This window comes from Myotis daubentonii, chromosome 9, assembly GCF_963259705.1.
Source record: "Myotis daubentonii chromosome 9, mMyoDau2.1, whole genome shotgun sequence".
Classification (NCBI taxonomy): domain Eukaryota; kingdom Metazoa; phylum Chordata; class Mammalia; order Chiroptera; family Vespertilionidae; genus Myotis; species Myotis daubentonii.
Genome location: NC_081848.1, coordinates 13,118,234 through 13,136,635, shown reverse-complemented (window position 1 = coordinate 13,136,635; position 18,402 = coordinate 13,118,234). Strand labels below are relative to the sequence as shown.

Below are 18,402 nucleotides of genomic sequence, written 5' to 3'. Positions count from 1 at the left end.
CACATTCACTTGTTGGAAGTTTTTGCATCTTGAAATGCTGTCTCTCCGAGGAAACCTTTGTGAGCTTCTGCTACAAATGTTTTTTTTCTCTTCTAGACTTTAGTGCCTTTAATACCTACTTTTCTTAGGGCATCTAGCCCATTCTCTTTTATATGACTTTTATATTACTGTGGTTTTGTGTGTTTATTCAGTAATTATTTTCTGCTCCTTTTATTCCCTATTTCTGTCTCTGTTGATAAAACTTTGAGCTTCTTTGGCTGTGTTCTACTTATCATTATATTCTGAAGTGTCTAGAAGATTTTTCTTGGGCAGTAAGAAGCAGCCCATAAGAGTTGTTGAATTAAATTGAATTGCAGGGCCACATCTTTAGGCATGAGTATCAAACTGAACCATTCATGGGACAGAGTAAAACCAGTGTCAGTGTACTAGCAAAGAGTCTTTAAGTGTGACTGGAAGGGAAGAAGTCAGCTGTTGGACAAATATGCTAGTGAGGTTAGAAATGTGTATTGCCTGGAATCAGCATATATCAGAGAGAGTTGGAATCGTGAATATTGTTCTACAAAGTTAAATGTTTGGTTTACATGGCAGGACACAGGACACACATTTAAAGCTTAGCAGGTGTCTACAAAATATAAAAAGAGTGCTGTAGAATCTGGGCAGATTTAAAAACATAGAGTGTAAATCCTTTGTGTTTGAATAAAAACATGTATTATGCATTTTCCTCAGTTTGTTTAGGGGAAAAAATCAAATTTGAACAGGTATTTTCAAGTAGTACCAGGACCAGCTTTGTTTTTATTATTATTACGATAACATGGAGGGATCTTTCCTGAGACGTAACATTTCCTAGTGGTAGGAATCCCATGAAGGCCACATCTATACAAAGAAGAGAGGTATTAGCAGGAGCACAGTTATTGATTGGGTTCATGAGTCTTTAACGTGTCTGTCCATGCATGTGCATTTCCCCTGCTTATTAGATTCACATTATCTGTATCTTCTTCTTAGATTATTAAAACGGGAAGAAAGTTTCACATTCATTCCTCGGTCCCGTGAAGACCTTCCCGACAACTTTCCAAAGGAAATTCCCGGGATCTGCTATTTCCTGGAGGTAAGGACTGGCCCCAGGCAGCCAAAGCCTTCTCTTTCTTCATCGAGAATCAAAAAGGTTTCCTACAACATCGGCACCATGTTCCTCCGGGAGACAAGCCTCTGAGACGTGCGACAGATCAAAGACTCCTCCAAAAGCACAAGCCCAGAACACGGGGCACGACGGGAAGGTGGCGAGGGGTTCTCTTTCACTGCTTCGTTGGGAACAAACAGCGGACTTTCTGTGATGTCAGGCAATAATCCTAGAAAAAGGCGGGCGATGACTGTCAATTAAAAAACAACTGGAGGGTGGGGGGAACAAGGCGTGTCCATACGTAGGAGTGTTCTTGGTCACATATATATTTTAATTACAGGTATGGGCCCCCTTTCAAAACTAACCGATAAATAGCGTTCATGTTTGCTTGTTTGTCACACATACAGATATCTTTCCCTCTATATTTGTATCACTTTTGACAGCCAGTTTTAGCATATATTCCTACATTTAGTGAGGTGGTATGTGAAGGATATTTTCTAACTTTGTTTTTTCTGAATAGACATTTCATACATATATCATGGCAGTGTGGTAAGCTTCCCAGCAGGAAGAACTGTAACTCAGCAAAATATTTTAGGGATATTACCTATTTTTATACATATCTCTTCTAGATAATTACCTTTCACACAACATGATTAGATGTCCTGAATCTGTCACTGTATGCTTGGTAAATAGTGTAACTCTAACCTATTCTTCCAATATAGTTTTATTTACCTAGAGTCTTTAGTGCTTAGACTTGAGGACACATATAACCAAGAATTTCAGATGCTGAGAAAGAATTGTACATCTGCTTAGTAAATATATCCTGTAGATTTAATTCATGTAACATGGGACCCAGAGCAAATGGAATTTCCTAATAGTAGCTGAGATTAAAGAAAGATCCTTTTTGCCATCTTCTAACAAGAATCAGTCAAACCCAAATGCTCTCTTCACTGAACGCTTTTCAACTTTGCATTCACAAATACAGGTAGTTATTATAAGGTACTGAACTGCACTCTAAAAACAGCAGCCTGCTAAGTGACATGCTCACACTCCCTCACCCCCTTCATGATGGATGACGCCTAAAGCCACTCTCAGGAGTGAATGCCTAGATACTGCCATTAGTGAGAACACTTTTGCCAATAACTTTGTTTCTTCATGTATAATAAAGAGCAAGGAAAAATACCTGTACTGAATGGCTTTAAGATTAAAATACATGTTCATCTTCCGTTGGATTGAGTTGGCTTTTAAATTCAGTGAATTACCTTCAAAACAGTGATTCCCTAACCTTCACTTAGTAATCACCATAGTTACCAATAGGCTTCCATCACATGACCTGCTAAAATGAAGACCAGCTCCCAATAATTAGCACTGCATGAAAATATTATTACAGACTCACCTGAAATTAGGAGCACGGTGTGTCCAGAGATTTTCTATTTTGGATCAGATCTAAAACCTAAGTTTCTATTGAGGTTAATGAGCTGTCAGTATTTTTTCCCTTAAAACCTTAGGGTGTCCATTTTCTTACTACAGTACATACACTCATTAGTAGCTCGTGTCTACCGAATACAACATGTTTCTTCTTCTGGTCAGTGATTTGGGCTGCATTATGATTTGCTTATGGCATAACTCAGCAAAGGAGCATATTAAGAAGTGTCCAATGTAGTCTGCAAGGCTGCTATAGTATATTTAAGTTCTCTAAGTGGGTCGCTAGAAAGCATTTGCATATTTATAAATGCAAAGTATTTGTTATAAGGTGATCACTTGCATCATTGTTGAGCCCTGTCCTCGCCCTGGGGCTTATGAGGACACTCGTGTGTCACTCTTCATGTGGGACGGGACGGGCCAGCGCTCTCCGAATCCTGGCCTGGCCTTCTCTTCCCTGAGTCTAGGCCTCTGTTTTCAAGCACACGGGGCGAGAAGGCCTGGGTGTTCATGGGCGGCTGTGTAGACTGAGGACAGTGTGCCGCCCTGGGAGATGAACGCACTTCCTTCACAGGGGGCGGGGCCAGCTGTCCAGTCAGTGCACGGAACAGGCGGGGGCACCTGGTCCTTGCTGGGGAATGGGAGCACCCTTGTCCTCGTGCCAAGAACAGGACCCCGTAGCTATCCATGTTGGTGGGCTGCTCACAGCACAGGGGCATGCGGAGGGAACCCAGCTCACTGAATCATTTATGCTTATTCTGCACAGTAACTTAGAGCTTATCCTGACATGGTAAATCAATGCATGTTTTGGCAGTAAACAATGCATTCTGTAACCATTAGCCTGAAAGGGACTTCCCTGAACAATCCAATCCATTTCCCTGCTTCTTGTAAAGGTTTGGGTAAGCAACTCTTCTAAACATATGGCTACTCTCTCTAAACTGTGATCACGTATGGGAAGCATATTTTAAAAGCATCGCTGGAAATCCACTTTCTTATCTGGCAATGGAACTAGGGCCCCAAACCAAAACTGTAGATGCATTCAGTTTGTCAGAAGAATAACAAACTCTTTCTTAGTTTATATGATTTTACTTAGAGAAGTTGCTGTTTACATTGTCACAATGAAGAATATGCCAAAAACCTATTCAATATCACAGACACGATGTAAGCTCCAGTTTTAATACAATATAATCTATATATATCTTTCAAGCTATAGTCCCAAGCAATGGTCTAATCTGTTGCCATTTTGCCAATTTAGTACAATCGATCATCATAGTTGCACTGTTGCTATGTGTTTGCAAGGCTGTTTAAAATGGCTGTTCATGCTAGCTGTACTCACAGAATTTAGAAGCTGTGAAAAAGCATCCTACTTTGCTCTACATAATACACTCCACATGCATTCTGTTAGGAATTGTGGCTGTAACAGTGGGTGATAGTTGGTACTTCATCTGCCTCATATCTATACAGTCTTCTCACTTACAAGCTACCACACACATCATGCATGTTAGTGAGGCAGCCTAAAAGTAATTTACATGAATGTCCCATGGAAATCAAGTGGTATTAAATTGGGTAAATGGCTTTACCCCACTTTAAAAGGGATATTTTAAATATAATGTGGCACCTGTTTTAGTGTTTTTTCAAGCAACAAATTGGAAGAAGTCACTTTATGACTAGCCATCAGTGCCAAAGCTTTCATCAGCAAGAGTATCACTTTGATGGAGAGGCTGTCATTGTTTGCAAATAAATCTGATATCTAACAAAGTGAGAAACCTCCGTAGGTACCCCAAACACACTGCGCGGATGTGCTTTGTGAACCTCAGTAGGTAATAGAAGCCATAACTGAAGAATAATACTCAATGCCTGGAGAAAGGCAGTGTTAAAATCTGCCTTGATATTCATCAGTTCTCTCATATGTTAAATTATATGAGGTTTCCTTTCAGCACCTGACTCTGTGCTGTCCAATGAGGTGTGACCTGCCGCTGGCTAAAACCGGAGAGCAGGTTCATGGAGTTGGCACTTCTAACGTGATTCTCGTGGCCTCACGCTTGTTCCTGAGACAATGGCGTATAGAACATAGTGTTTTATTATGAAAATGCAAAAGTGTGGCCTCTCCAAGAAAAACAGAGCAAGGCAGAACAGCAGCCTAAACAATGGCTCTCATGTACAAGTGCAGAAGGCGTTTCATTTTGCAAATTCCTCCCAAGAGTTCCAGCAATAAAGCAAAATTAATCTGATACATACAAAAGGCAAAGCCACAGAGAATTTGGAAAACCACCAGGCTTGGCGTTTTGAACAGAATCATATTGCTACCAATTGAAGTAGGATAGTTGAGGTTGTGAGGTATCAAGAGAGGGCACAAGATTATTACCACCATTAAATACATTTCATGAAGGCTCCGTGGGTTCCTGACTCGCTGAGGGCACTGGGCAGAGAGTAAAACGTCGACATATAGGTTTCTATCGTCTCACGCATTTGGAGCACTACGTAGTCCGTGCTCAGACCCTCTTTTACTCCCCGCATTACTGAAAACCATCCCACCCTCTCACGCCTGGCCCCAACAAACACTTGTCTGTACCTCTGAGCCGAATGCGGCCACACAAAGAGTTTCTGAGGCCTGTTTCAGGCCCAGAGGAAGATTCACACAAAGTCAGGCCCAAGCAACAATGCATTTCTGAAGGGAACTAAGCCCGCCGCCCCCGACCAGGGGTGCTGGGGGACTGCTGACATCTGAGCTTGTCCTTTTGCTTTTTCTTCTAAATACAACCTGCTGAGCACTCGCTGCACCCACTGAATGTCCCTTCGGAATGAGTGATATATGCACGGCTGTGGGTGGCACCAGATGCCTCTCAGCCAGCAATACCTAATGCTCAAGACCAACAACGAAGTCCCACATTAAACCGGGCATTTCTGTTATGAGACTACAGATCTTCAATACAAAAATAGTCATTTCAGAGGCTTTTAGGAACATACCTTATTAGACACAACCTGAAAAACACGATGCATGAGAGACTGAATTGTTAAAGTGTAACTAACATATTCCATTCTGAATGATGATTCTTTATGGATAGCTCTGACACCAATATACTCAATCCACAGTCAGCTGATTTAGCACACACACACATTGTGTTAAAATGACTGAATGAATTTTATTATTAAAAGTGTAAATGAACCCCAGCTGTGGGCTCAATTTCAGGATCCTCGTGGTGGTGGCTGAAGAACAGACACTGATATTATACACAAATTATCATAAATTTTGTCAGGACATGTTGAGATAGTGTGCAAAATTCCTTCCTCACACTTGATTCAAACAATTGAAACCTAAGGATTATTGTGCTCCCACTTTTCTGTTTCCTTCCTCCATCTCGTCTCTCCTTCTTCTTCCTTCCATTAAAATAAGTCATTTGTACACACGGTGGGGCAAAAGTAGGTTACAGTTGTTCACATGGAAAATAATACCATAATTAATAAATAATAATGCAGAAATAAATTCTGTTTCGTGTACCCAAAACTGTAAATCTACTTTGCCCCACCGTGTGTGTGTGTGTGTGTGTGTGTGTGTGTGTGTGTGTGTGTTGAGTGTTGAGTGTAGCTATTTTAAGAAAACATTTTTTGGAGGACTTTGGAGATAGAGAAGTAAAATTTGACTTTTTATTTCTAATACATTGTGGCCAGAACACACAGTTTCATTCAAGTGTCTTGTTGCCATCCCATCCTTATTAAAAAACAATGCTGTTTAATGGTTCAACTCATGAACTTGGCAGTATCTGGCTGGCTTCAAAACACCTAGGAAGTGTTTAGGAATACAAAGTATTGAGCTTTGCCTTCAGAGATTTGGATTCAGTAGGTCTTAGGAATCTGTAGCTAGAAAACCACTCTAGGGAATGCTAATGTGTAGCCAGATTTGGAGATCATTGAAGGATACTCAAAGAATCCCAATCACTAGGAATAACTATAGATTGACTGACATAGCAACATAGTATTTGTAGTTATTTTGAAAGCTATAGACTCTGAGCTTCATAGCATTATTTTTTTCACAAGTTGTAATTATTTTAGCTGTGGTTTCAAATGTATTCTCTGCTTCGTAAACATGAGTCTTCGAACTTGTTAGAGACAGAAATCAGCACTGATAAGCATGAGGGATGAATATTGCTCACTATAGGGCTATTCGGCATACTAGATATGGCACCATTTTCCTAATTACTGCCTGAACTGTGCGGTATATCACAACATTTGCTGATCCTCACCACCAATATGCGTATATACACCATGAACCTTTGGACAGAGAAACAAATGTGGAAGTGACAGCCTTGTTTCTGAATGCTTTGATGTTTATGTTAAGAAAAGTCAACATAATACTTAGTCTCACTCTGTGCTTTTCACATCGAACTGTACATTCACCTAAAAATATTCCCGAGCAATACCTTGCAGCAACCTTTCAAGCAATAATTTAAGCCATGGTGTTGATGCCACAGGAAACGTGCCATTTTGTGCACTTCATAGAACCTTTAGGGAAATAGAGGCATGTTTTATATAAGCAATAACATGGCTGGTGTGAACTTTTAAAAGATAGTCACCATGTTCTACTACAGCAAGATGGACAACAGCTGATGACCCAGATAAAAAGTATCTGAGAAATGCCGTGCTCAGTGTATCTCAGAAGACATTCAGCTGCACACAGGCCACAAAGTACTTCATAGACTCCTGTCAGATTATTTCTGTTGTATAATTTTTTTAAATGCCTATAATAATATTTCTCTCAAGAGATGTGTACATATGCAATGCTGCCCAGGTTTTCAGTCTTTGTAGTACATAATGGTAAGGAGCAGTTAAGGACGGATCCATGAGAAAAAAGTAGAACAGAAGTTGATTGAGTTGATTGAGAATGTAGGCTTTGCAAACATATAGATGGGTCTTGGGACAAGTTAATTAATCTGACTGTAAGTTGGATAGGGTCTTAGAAGATGAAAGATTAAAGATTAAAGATAAAAAGAGGTTATTACCACTGTTTTCTACGATGGCAAGTGTTCAGTAAGTATAACAGTATTTTGTCTTCAGAATATGGTTGAAAGTCATTTGTAGTATAGTTAACAAACATCTTAAAATGATTATGTAGTTGCATTGAAAATAAAGTGCTCCCTTCAGCTATTTTGATGATAGTATGAAAGCTTTTAGTCCCTTAATAGTTAAATTACTCTTCCTTTATTTAGAATAATGTATGGGGATTACAGATAAAAGCCACTGGTAAATTGTTATACTAAAGATATTCTAAGCAACAGATTATTATTTAGCAAATTATATAAGTTTAAATCCATTCTTAAGCTCTTTGACTATAGTTCCTATTGCTGTCTCGCTGGGTAAACTCCCTTCTAATCACAAATCTGAGCACAATTGGAATGGTGGGTGGGTTTGCTAGTCTATTAGGATACCCACACCAAAATTTAAGTTAGCATCCTTTTGTCTACAACAGGGGTCCTCAAACTACGGCCCGCGGGCCACATGCAAATACAAATATTGTATTTGTTCCCGTTTTGTTTTTTTACTTCAAAATAAGATATGTGTAGTGTGCATAGGAATTTGTTCATAGTTTTTTTAAAAAAAACTATAGTCCGACCCTCCAATGGTCTGAGGGACAGTGAATTGGCCCCCTGTATAAAAAGTTTGAGGACCCCTGGTTTACAATTTAGAAAATGACCCTATAAAATCAGTCAGGGTTGTTGATTCACTGAGACAGTTTTGACAGTTGTATTTTTGTATATCATTCAATGCGTAACCCTTAATAAGCATGCTTTTGATTATTATAAATAATGACCAATTGTTCATTTGAAACTATTAAGTTACATTGAATTTATCCTCTCAGTTAATTCATCCAGTAACTAAGATCATTCTTAATATTAAACTTAAGCAATGTTGCTTATTATCTGAAAGCAGAAGACACAAGAAAAAAACAACACCACAAAATGGCAAGCCTAAGTAATAACTTGTTTCTCATTCTTTTGAAACATTTTTTTAAAAAGTAGTCAGTTTCTATTGTCTTCCTCTGTGGCCTTTTCACTATTTGGCGATAAAGAAGGGATTCTACTAAATATACTTTTGCTGCAGTCTACTACATGTAATTCTATATAAGTTGGGCAACGATGTATTAATTGGGGTAAAAATCAGAAGTGTACAAAATTGCTCCTCACACCACCTTACTTTTTAAAGAGAATTTCTCCTTTTATGTTGTCTGGCAGTCAGTTATACATCAGACTCCGGACAGGGGCAGATGGGAGGGCTGGGATGTGGAGGGGCTCTAGATGAGATTGAGCAAAGAGATTTCATTTCATGAAGGTGTAGATACTCTCAAAGGAGAGGCGGTTTCCATCATAGACACGTGTGGCTCCATGAGAGCCAGATGATTTATTCGACTGGTGGTCATTCTCACTTTAAAAAGCAAAGAGAAAACTTCACAGGCCGTTCTCAGTGTCCTTAGGGTAGTGTCAGCCTCTCAGCAGCTGCAGTGTCAGTGGCACTGGGACTCCGGGGCTCGCAGAGCTATGAATAGGAACTCTCTGAAGGTGGCAGATAGCGCCACCACGTTGCACTGATGAAGGTAAATGAAAGTGTCAGAGCATCTGGGCTGAAGGAACAGAGAAAGCCAGATACCAGCTGTGGCGTAAGTCATGGAAAAGCTGTTAAAATTAGCACAAAGGGACAGACTATTGGTGTGCAACTGATAGGAAAACAAACCCCCCTCTCCCCCCCCCCCACCTCTATAGCATGCCTGGCTGAGCTAACATTCAGCAAGAAAAATACAATTTGATTTTATACATCCTTTCCAAAATTCTGAAATTATAAAAACTATCTTTCCCTAGTTTGAAAATTTAATCAGAAAGAATGAGAAATATTTATTCTGTGTCCTAAAATCTATAAAATCCTTCCTTGGGCTATACTATATTCCATGTCATTCTTCACAATGTTCTCAAATGAGGTTTTAGCTGCTAGCAAAACAAGTGCTCAATTTTAGAGTAGGCGGGAGCCTTTATGACCCGACAGCCTATCCATCGCATTCAGGGTGCTCCAGAGGGTCAGAGCCAGGGAGAGAGGTGCCCGTAGCCTGTGATGGCGTGCTGTGAGAGAGATGAAGGTGACTCTGTCTTCCAATATTAAAGTGCTTAGGTAATCTCTTTCTGTCATTCAAAGATGTTTCACATACAAGTAATTGGTTAATTCAAGCAGAGTTTGATTAGAACATAAATGTTAAAAGGAGGAAATAAACATGAACAATTACCAGTTAGAAAAAATAATGTAGGATAAAGATTTGCTGTTTTAGAAGAGTACACTTACTCATATCCAAAAGTTGGAATGCTAGAGACTGGAAAGTTTTCTAACTATATCAAATTGTTCAACACTGAGAAAGGAAAATAATTTTGTTGATGTATCTCTTAAGGTTTTGTTCCCTGAAGATAACATATAATTATAAATTACATTTAAATTATTTTTTCTCCATATTCTTTGCTTGTGGAAAAAAAATAAAGATGTAGATGATGTCATGAATAAGACAAACTTAAAAATTGTGGCATTGAGCCATGGTTTGCAAATTTGTTAACATTCTTTTACCTAAAATAATAAACTTTTATTTTATTTTTATTTTTTTAATATGTTTTTATTGATTTCAGAGAAAGGAGGGAAATGGAGAGAGAGATCAAAACAACAGTGATGAGAGAGAACCATTGATAGGCTGCCTCCTGAACACCCCTCATTGGGGATTGAGCCTGCAACCCGGGCATGTGCCCTGACTGGGAATCAAACCGTGACCTCCTGGTTGATAGGTCGATGCTCAACCACTGAGCACCCTGGCTGGCGCAAACTGTTTATAATAATAAGGGTTAAGGATAGCCATTAAATACTGTATTTAGACTTGTTCACATTAGGATATAGAGCAAAGCAACTCAAACTTTTCAAAATAAAATCTAAGTCAAAGGTCTTTTAAGTTCAAGTCATTTGAACAACACATGTATTTTTACATCACCTCTAACAAGAAACTATGCATTCCCTACATATGGAAACCTCAATTCCATTATTACTTTCCCCAAAGCATGCCTTTATGGTCAATATCATTAACTTTCAAGGCTAGCAAGAGAGTATGGTGTTCTTTTGAGACTGAGGTGATCTGTATCAATATATTTGTGTATAGTTACTTAAAAGGCTTCCCTCTCTTTTATAGCTTTTTTTTTTCAGTTCAAAGCATCATAGAAGCAAAATATTGGAGCGAGCAGATGATTTTTCAATAACATGAACCTCAGACCCTTCAAATTTTATTGGTATAAATTACCTTGTTGAAATCAAAACCTAAACTTGACTTGGAGTCTCAAATAAATCGCTTTTGTATTATTTGACTATAATTTATTATCAAGAAGGAGAAATTAATTCTTATGTAGATCTGATTTTGACCAAGAAGGTCAAGGTAAACTAGATGACTCTATAATTACCTACAGTAATTCAGGGAGTTTTTTAAAAATTCTTTAATTTTTACTTTTGTTGTGCAAAGATAATCATTAGTGGATGGCAGCTAAAATTATTATTCCTATCTTTTACATTTGTTTCAAGCGTGTCACCAGGTACTTGTAAAATCAGTTCTTTTCATTTATTATGTAACTCCATGACCTGGAATAATAGTTACCCATTGCTCTTGCTTTTGATCCTTAAAAACACCTCATTTTTCCTGTCTAAAAGAATTCTCCTGCTAAAATGCAAATGAGCACCTGACTATAGGAGGTATTCCATTTTGTGAGCTTATGTGAAGTACTGTAGCTAAGTTCAACTGGACTGCAGCAAAAAGACACCAATAGGGAAGATGAAAAAAGATAGAAAAATCAAACTTCGCCTGTAGCCCAACCCTGCTGACCTAGAACAAAGCTGAAAATAGATGGCAAGGTTAACTGATTACAGTTGACCCTTGAACAATACAGGTTAGATCTGTGCAGATCCAATTGTACATGGATTTTCTTCAATAAATATATAGTCAGTAATTTAATCCCCAGATTGTGCATTTGTGGGTTCAACCAACTGCAGATCAAAAACAATATTTTTAGTCTGCAGTTGGGAACCGAGGATTGGAGAGCCAATTGTATGCAAAGTTCTATGCCATCCTCTATAATAAAAGGCTAATATTGCCGAAACCGGTTTGGCTCAGTGGATAGAGCGTCGGCCTGCAGACTGAAAGGTCCCAGGTTCGATTCCGGTCAAGGGCATGTATCTGGGTTGCGGGCACATCCCCAGTGGGAGATGTGCAGGAGGCAGCTGATCGATGTTTCTCTTTCATCGATGTTTCTGACTATCTCTCGCCCTTCCTCTCTGTAAAAAATCAATAAAATATATATATTTTTTTTTTTTTTTTTAAAAAGGCTAATATGCAAATTGGCTGAACAGTGGAACTACCGGTTGTTACAATGAGCACTGACCACCAGGAGGCACATGCTCAATGCAGGAGCTGCCCCCTGGTGGTCAGTGCACTCCCACAGGGTGAGTGCCACTCAGCCAGAAGCCAGGCTCACAGCTGGCAAGCGCAGCGGAGGTGGCAGGAGCCTCTCCTGCCTCCGTAGCAGGGCTAAGGACCCCTTGGGGGATGTTTGATGAGGGATTCTGGACTGCGAAAGGGCGCAGGCTGGGCTGAGGGACACCCCCCCTCCCCCCAATGCGCAAATGTCATCCAGCAGGCCTCTAGTTTTATATAAGGAACTTGAGAATCCACGGATTTTGTTATCTGCTGGGGTCCTAGAACCAGTCCTCAAATGCCCAGGGACCACTGAGTTTTGGGGAATCAAAGTTACATGTGAATGTTCAGCTGCATGGCGGTCCAGTAGCCCTAACCTCACACATTGCTCAAGGGTCAACTGTATAGATATTTAAACACAGTATTCATAGTTAACAGACCAGCATAAAAGTCAGCATGTCAAACTGTGATGAAACAAATAAGAAACTTAAGAAATATGCTAATCAGAATGAAAGTATTAAGAGACAAAAATAACTTTTAGCATTACATATGCCCACAAGTATAGAATTTATTTTCTGTTGGGAAAATTTGTCTTCAATCCATATTGGCTATATGATCTAATTAGACATTAGGATAGCCCTTATAACAATGACAACCCATGCAAGAGTCCAAATATCAAGTGTGGCCATAACTTGGATAGTAACAGAATTGAATATTATTTCTGAATAAGACAGCTGCTGAATGTGAAATGAGTGGGCTATATGTATAGATGCTATGTGCAGTAAACTAACTAGGTCCTCAAAGTTTGTCAGTATCCTCAGCCTCTCTCTCTTTTATTTTTATTTTGTGTGTTTTTCTTCCCTTCCTCCCTCCTCTAATTCCATGCCTTTGAGATTTTAACATATAGCTACTTATAACCATAATTTTGGCTTACTTGCTAGAATTAACAAATTCTCAAGTTCTTAAATACAAAAAGACATGAGTGAGGTCATTTTATGATACATCAAGGGGTCAACCATTATAAATCTCAATTCCAAAAGAAAATTCAATCATTTCTAGCAGAGTTCAATTCATAAGGAAAAGGAAATAAAATATTTTATTTAAAATAATAAAAAAGAGGAAGACAGAAGAGTACGTCCGTCCATTTTTAGGTACCCTCTAAAAACACTATAATAATTTGAACAAGTCTTGAACAAGATTTAAAGAATCTTTAATCTCCAAAACTAAAAACTTTATCTTATTCATGCTTTTATGTTAGTGTACTAAGGTTACATTCAAACTACTTAACTTGTTGTGTCCATGCCCTAAGTTTGTGTTCAGTTACAGAAAAGCATATAGAAATAACACAGCCTTTTTCTTTCTGGAAGGATATGCTTCACTACATCAAATCCCTTTGAATGTGGCTCTTTTTCTCCTTCGGACTTCTTTGTTACACACCTCAGGGTTCCTCTGGTCAAACACGTCAGGTAGTCAGATAGACATAGGAATATGAAAACTTCAGAAAATTTTAAAACTTCAAAAGGGAAGAGTTTCTGTGTTAAACGACTCTTATGTATTTAACACTGATTATTTTTAAATTGTGAAAAACAAAAAACAGGCAGCTACCATATAAATTGACTGTTTTGAAAGTGCCAATTGCTTTCCTCCTGTGATTTTCATTAAGAAAGCTTTTGTCTTGAAATGACAGATAATTTATAGACATTCAAATGACGAAATATGGCATTCAATAACTTTACCATTTTTATGTCTTGAGGGAAACATTTTAATAATGAATGTAAAAATAGAACAAATGTGGTTGAGAAAAATAGAAGAATTTAAGACGAATTTGAATAGCTCTGATCCAAAGTCCCATTTCCCCCCTCCATGTTGCTGCCTCCTGCTGAATTGATATGTAAGTCCCAGACTGGCAAAAGTCACAAATTATTGTCTCCTGTAAGAATCTGGAGATAAGCAGAAATTATTCTGTGTGGAAATTGAATCACATCACCATGGTGGGTTATGCCTACTAGGGAAGTCAGGTTAGGTTCAAATAGAAAAAAGTGGTTAATGGAGAGAAAGACTTCTGATTTTTTTAAGAGTTGGCTAGACAGACTATATCATTATTTAAAAAAATCTTTCTGAGAGTTTTGCCTTGGAAAAGCTCTAAATTTTTATAACAGCTGCCTGTAACTACATTATAACATTGGCAATCAAGTGACAAAACTGTCTCATTATGCTTTTAAAATGTACCGATTAAGTGCATTCCCGAAATAATACATATCGTTCTTCATTTCAAAATCAACCTACCTGGATTCTGACTCTTCGACTGTGAGTAGCCATTTTACAAAACCAAAGGGTCTAATATCCCAAACAGTATTTTAGATTAAAAAACAAAACAATAAACCTTGCCTGCTCATTTCAATGCATAAGACGAACAGCCAATGCATTTCCATCCAACATTCCCGCACCACATAATAATAAATAGGATTCCCAACACACTTATTAAAAATACATAGTTATAATGTGCTGGGCCGTCTTTCACTTCCTCTGCATGGGGTAGGTTTCACTTAACCAGATACATGAATTATTTTAATATTTTGTCCAATTCATTTGCTGTAATTTCACGGGTCTAAATTTTTGGTTTGGTTTGTGATGTAAATAATATTGTATATCTGCTATTTTGCTATCAGATTATACTTTGTAAATCATTCCTTTTAAAAATCTAGTTGCCCAAACTTAAATTACAATGTCATCAAATAACACTACGTAAATATACTAATATATCTGTAGGGCATGGTTAAATGAAACATATTTTGAAATGTCAAGCTATTTCTCATTTTTAAAAAGATGAATGCATCTCTTAAGCCTGTACCATTAATTTTTTAAAAGTTTCATTTGGTGTTTCATATTATATTTTAAAGTAGTTTTCTTTATTTAGTAGTACAGGTTTAGAAAAATGATAACATGTGTCTCATTTCACTAGAATTTTAAGACACTTATAGGATTATAAACATCTACTGTAACTTTTTTGCTTTTCATGTTACACCACTTTTTACTTATTTGATTATGTTTATTTATAATTATGCTAAATCATGCACAATGTAAATAGCATGTTTCATTATGCAAAATGTCTTTGTATTTACACACTGAAGAACAAGGTAAATTTATATATGAAAATGAGTGGTAAAAACCTGGGTTCCTTATAAAACAAAGTAGAAATAACCATTGTGTGTTATATTTACATAATTCATTATAAAGCTATCTGTTTAAGTCATGCATTTATTTACTGTATAAATCCAAACTGTCACGTAAAATATTTAAATCAATAAATGATTACAAACAGAACGAGTCTATAGATTCTTTTTAGTATATTTTTTCACACCATGAATGACAATAACTAAGAGTATGACTGAATGGTAAATGAAAAAATAGGAAACAAATGAATGAGTGGAGTATTCTCAATGCATTATTATGGTCAATGATGATACTTTTGACAAAATATTAGGCAAGGCCAATGCTTAATTATTTTTCTAATATGAAGTATCTCCTTAATTATCTTACAAAATCCAACTGCACAGGTCATCTTTTCTGTAGTTTTATTCACTCTGAATATATTCCACACAGAAAAGGCATGAGTCGCCTGTCTATGGCCAGACCTTTGCTTTCAGGAAAGGATAGAAAAAAGGGATCATTTTACTGTCATTATTTTTTAGAATATTTTTTTTATTGATTTCAAAGAAGAAGGAAGAGAGAGATAGAAATATCAATGTTGAGAGAGAATCATTGATTGGCTGCCTTTTGAACACCGCCTACTGGGGATCGATCCTGCAACTTGGGCATGTATGTGCCCTTGACTGGAATTGAACCTGGGACCCATCAGTCCCCAGGCTGATGCTCTATCCACTGAGCAAAACTGGCTAGGGCATTTTGCTGTCACTATTAAATGTCAGTTGAATGCCCACTGGGTGCTTGTAAGTGCCCCATCCAACAGTAAGTTTGGATGTAGGACATACCTATGAGGAGAAGTTTAATCTAACGTTCCTATGTTTCAGCAGTGTATATTTACAAAATCAAGCCATCTTTATTTTCTCGGCCCTCTCCCCCAAAACCACTTGGTCTCAATCATACAAGTTTCTCTCCTAGATACAGTTCTTATTCTTACCTTCTTGCTTTTTCTTCATGGTTGTCTCTTGATTTATTGGCAGCTGTGGAAGGGAAGGCAGCAACTCTTAATCTGATCTATGCCATAGGACCAAGTCTCTGTTACACTGAGAAATCTTCATGGGTCTCAGTTGCTCACTTCAGAATTCTTTTACTTTTTCAGGCTTGTCTCCTTTTTGTGAAGAACAAAAATCATTATTAGCATTCTCTAAATTCTGTGAGCGAACCAACCAGGTCTGTCTAAAACTCAGTTCTTTCTCTTAACACCTTGCCAATAGGACAAGAGGAAGCCAACATGCATCAGTGCTCTGGCTCCCAGAACTACTTCCTCTAGAGGTGCAGACTCTGAGGGCAGGTGCTCTGCCTTCCAAGTTATCCAAGGTCAACAGTTTTACCATTTTCCCCCCACCTAGTATATGCCCTCCTCTTTTCAACCGCACAGACCCCCATCTTGCCTGTAAGGTTTTATATTCTGCACGGTTGCAAGGACAGAATAGGCTGCACTTACAAAAAAATCCAAGATCTCATGCCATCAATGTATCACCATATATCAGGACAGAAATGTTCCGAGTTGGTGTAAATCTACTCCGTGTTGTTACTAAGAACCCAGTCTGACGGTGGCTCTGCCTAGTAGGATTGTACAGGCCAGGCATAGGAACAGTATATTCCTTTCATTCACATTCCCACCTCTAGACCCAGTCACACAGCTACACCTACCTGCAAGGGAAGATGGGAAATGCTCTCCAAATTGTGTATCCCGGAAAAAGCAAAAATCTGATGAAGAGCTAACAACTTCTGCCATAATTATAATTTACTTTGAGATTTTTTTATTATCTTATTCTAAATGCCTAAACTAAATATTCTAAACTAGCTCAGGCTTAAGCATGTGTCTCCCTATAGAAAACAGACCTGGAATCTCTTAGAAACCATGCTCATGATATTAGCTATGAGGTTGTCTTGCTTCTCTAATTCTCATGGACAGAGACATTCAAAAGAAATTAATGATTAAGATCTGAAAACAAATCTCCCAAATAAAATATCTCTACAAAGTTCCCAGATGCCTGCTGCGAGAGCTCTACTAATCAGGAGGGAACTCCATTTAACGTGGCGTCACCACCGTGATTCAATAAGAGAACTGAAGGTGACAGAAACTCCTCAGGAGACAAAGCCCATCCCATGTACGCGCCACACATGTGAGAAGGGGCTATCAATCTTGTTGGTTAGAAAGGCTGGGGTAGATGAAGACCAAAATAGGGGTTCCTACATTAATTTAGATAGAATTGCAGTGGCCAGAACAAGAAAAGCAAGAAACCCCTAATCATCCCAGTACTGAACAGATTATGCAGTTTGGGATTCTCAGCATGGGACTTCAAGCCTAAGACATTTTCCATCATGAAGAGGCAATGTGCATAAGATTTCAACATTCAAAGTTATATAGAAGCACATCACCAAATTTTGATCTGAATTTACGCCTTTTAGTTGAAGGTTATGATTACAGAACCATATGTGCAAAGAAGTAAGCAGAAGTTGTGATAGTTTAGGTGTGTGACATCGGAAATTATGCCAATCTGAGACTCATCCCGGTATATGATTTATTAGCTAGGAAGCTATCAGGAAATACACCTACTCCATTTGACAGCTGTGCTTCTCTCAGCCTGGATTTCCATTGGAGGAAAACTCTCCATCTCTCTTGCTGAAATCCAACAGGGGAGACAGGCCCAATGTCTTTTTAAAACAAGATGAGGCTCTTTTAGAAGTTATCAATTTTCTTATTTTAGCGTGTAACTTATCTGATGCTCTCACTTCAAAGAAGCTGATGTCTTTACATTTTCAAATGCTATTTGATAATGGAGCTGTGACTAATCAGCCTTTGTTTCTCAATGCAGAATGCTTGAAGCGCCAACTTAAAGTCACATGTTCTGTTGCCAAATTACAAATGAATGGCAAGGAATCTGTTAAATTTAAGTGGATTCTGAGAAAACCTCTTTAACACCTTTAGTGCTTCAGGTGGCCACAGCCTCAGGACTTCTCGTGAAGCCTGTTGTTGTTGTAACAAACAAATGATTATGCAAGACTATATCAATGACATCTCCTTCCAAAGGCTAAGTTTACAGTGTTGGCTGTCTTTAACTTACAATCTCCAAGACTTATTTATGTGGTGCCTTCTGTGCAGCTAGTGAGTGTTGGTTAGTAGGAAGTAACTGGGACTACATACATCAGACTACAGCTGAGCCCATGTTCCTACCCACTCTCC

The 18,402-nt window shown here is 38.2% G+C and overlaps 1 protein-coding gene across 2 annotated transcripts in view; it reads left to right on the top strand.

The window, feature by feature from the left end:
• Positions 1–15,332, top strand: part of GUCY1A2 (guanylate cyclase 1 soluble subunit alpha 2) — a 286,323-nt gene extending 270,991 nt beyond the window's left edge. The window contains exons 8-9 of one of the 2 annotated variants that reach the window (XR_009454357.1): positions 1,003–8,005; positions 8,221–15,332. Coding sequence is in view for 1 of the 2 variants with exons in the window: in XM_059707959.1 (XP_059563942.1) it covers positions 1,003–1,210 (208 nt within the window). In the remaining variant the exon portion in view is untranslated. Of the gene's footprint in view, positions 1–1,002 lie in introns of both variants that reach the window. The other variant, XM_059707959.1, reaches the window with a different exon arrangement.
• Positions 15,333–18,402: the final 3,070 nt, after the last annotated feature.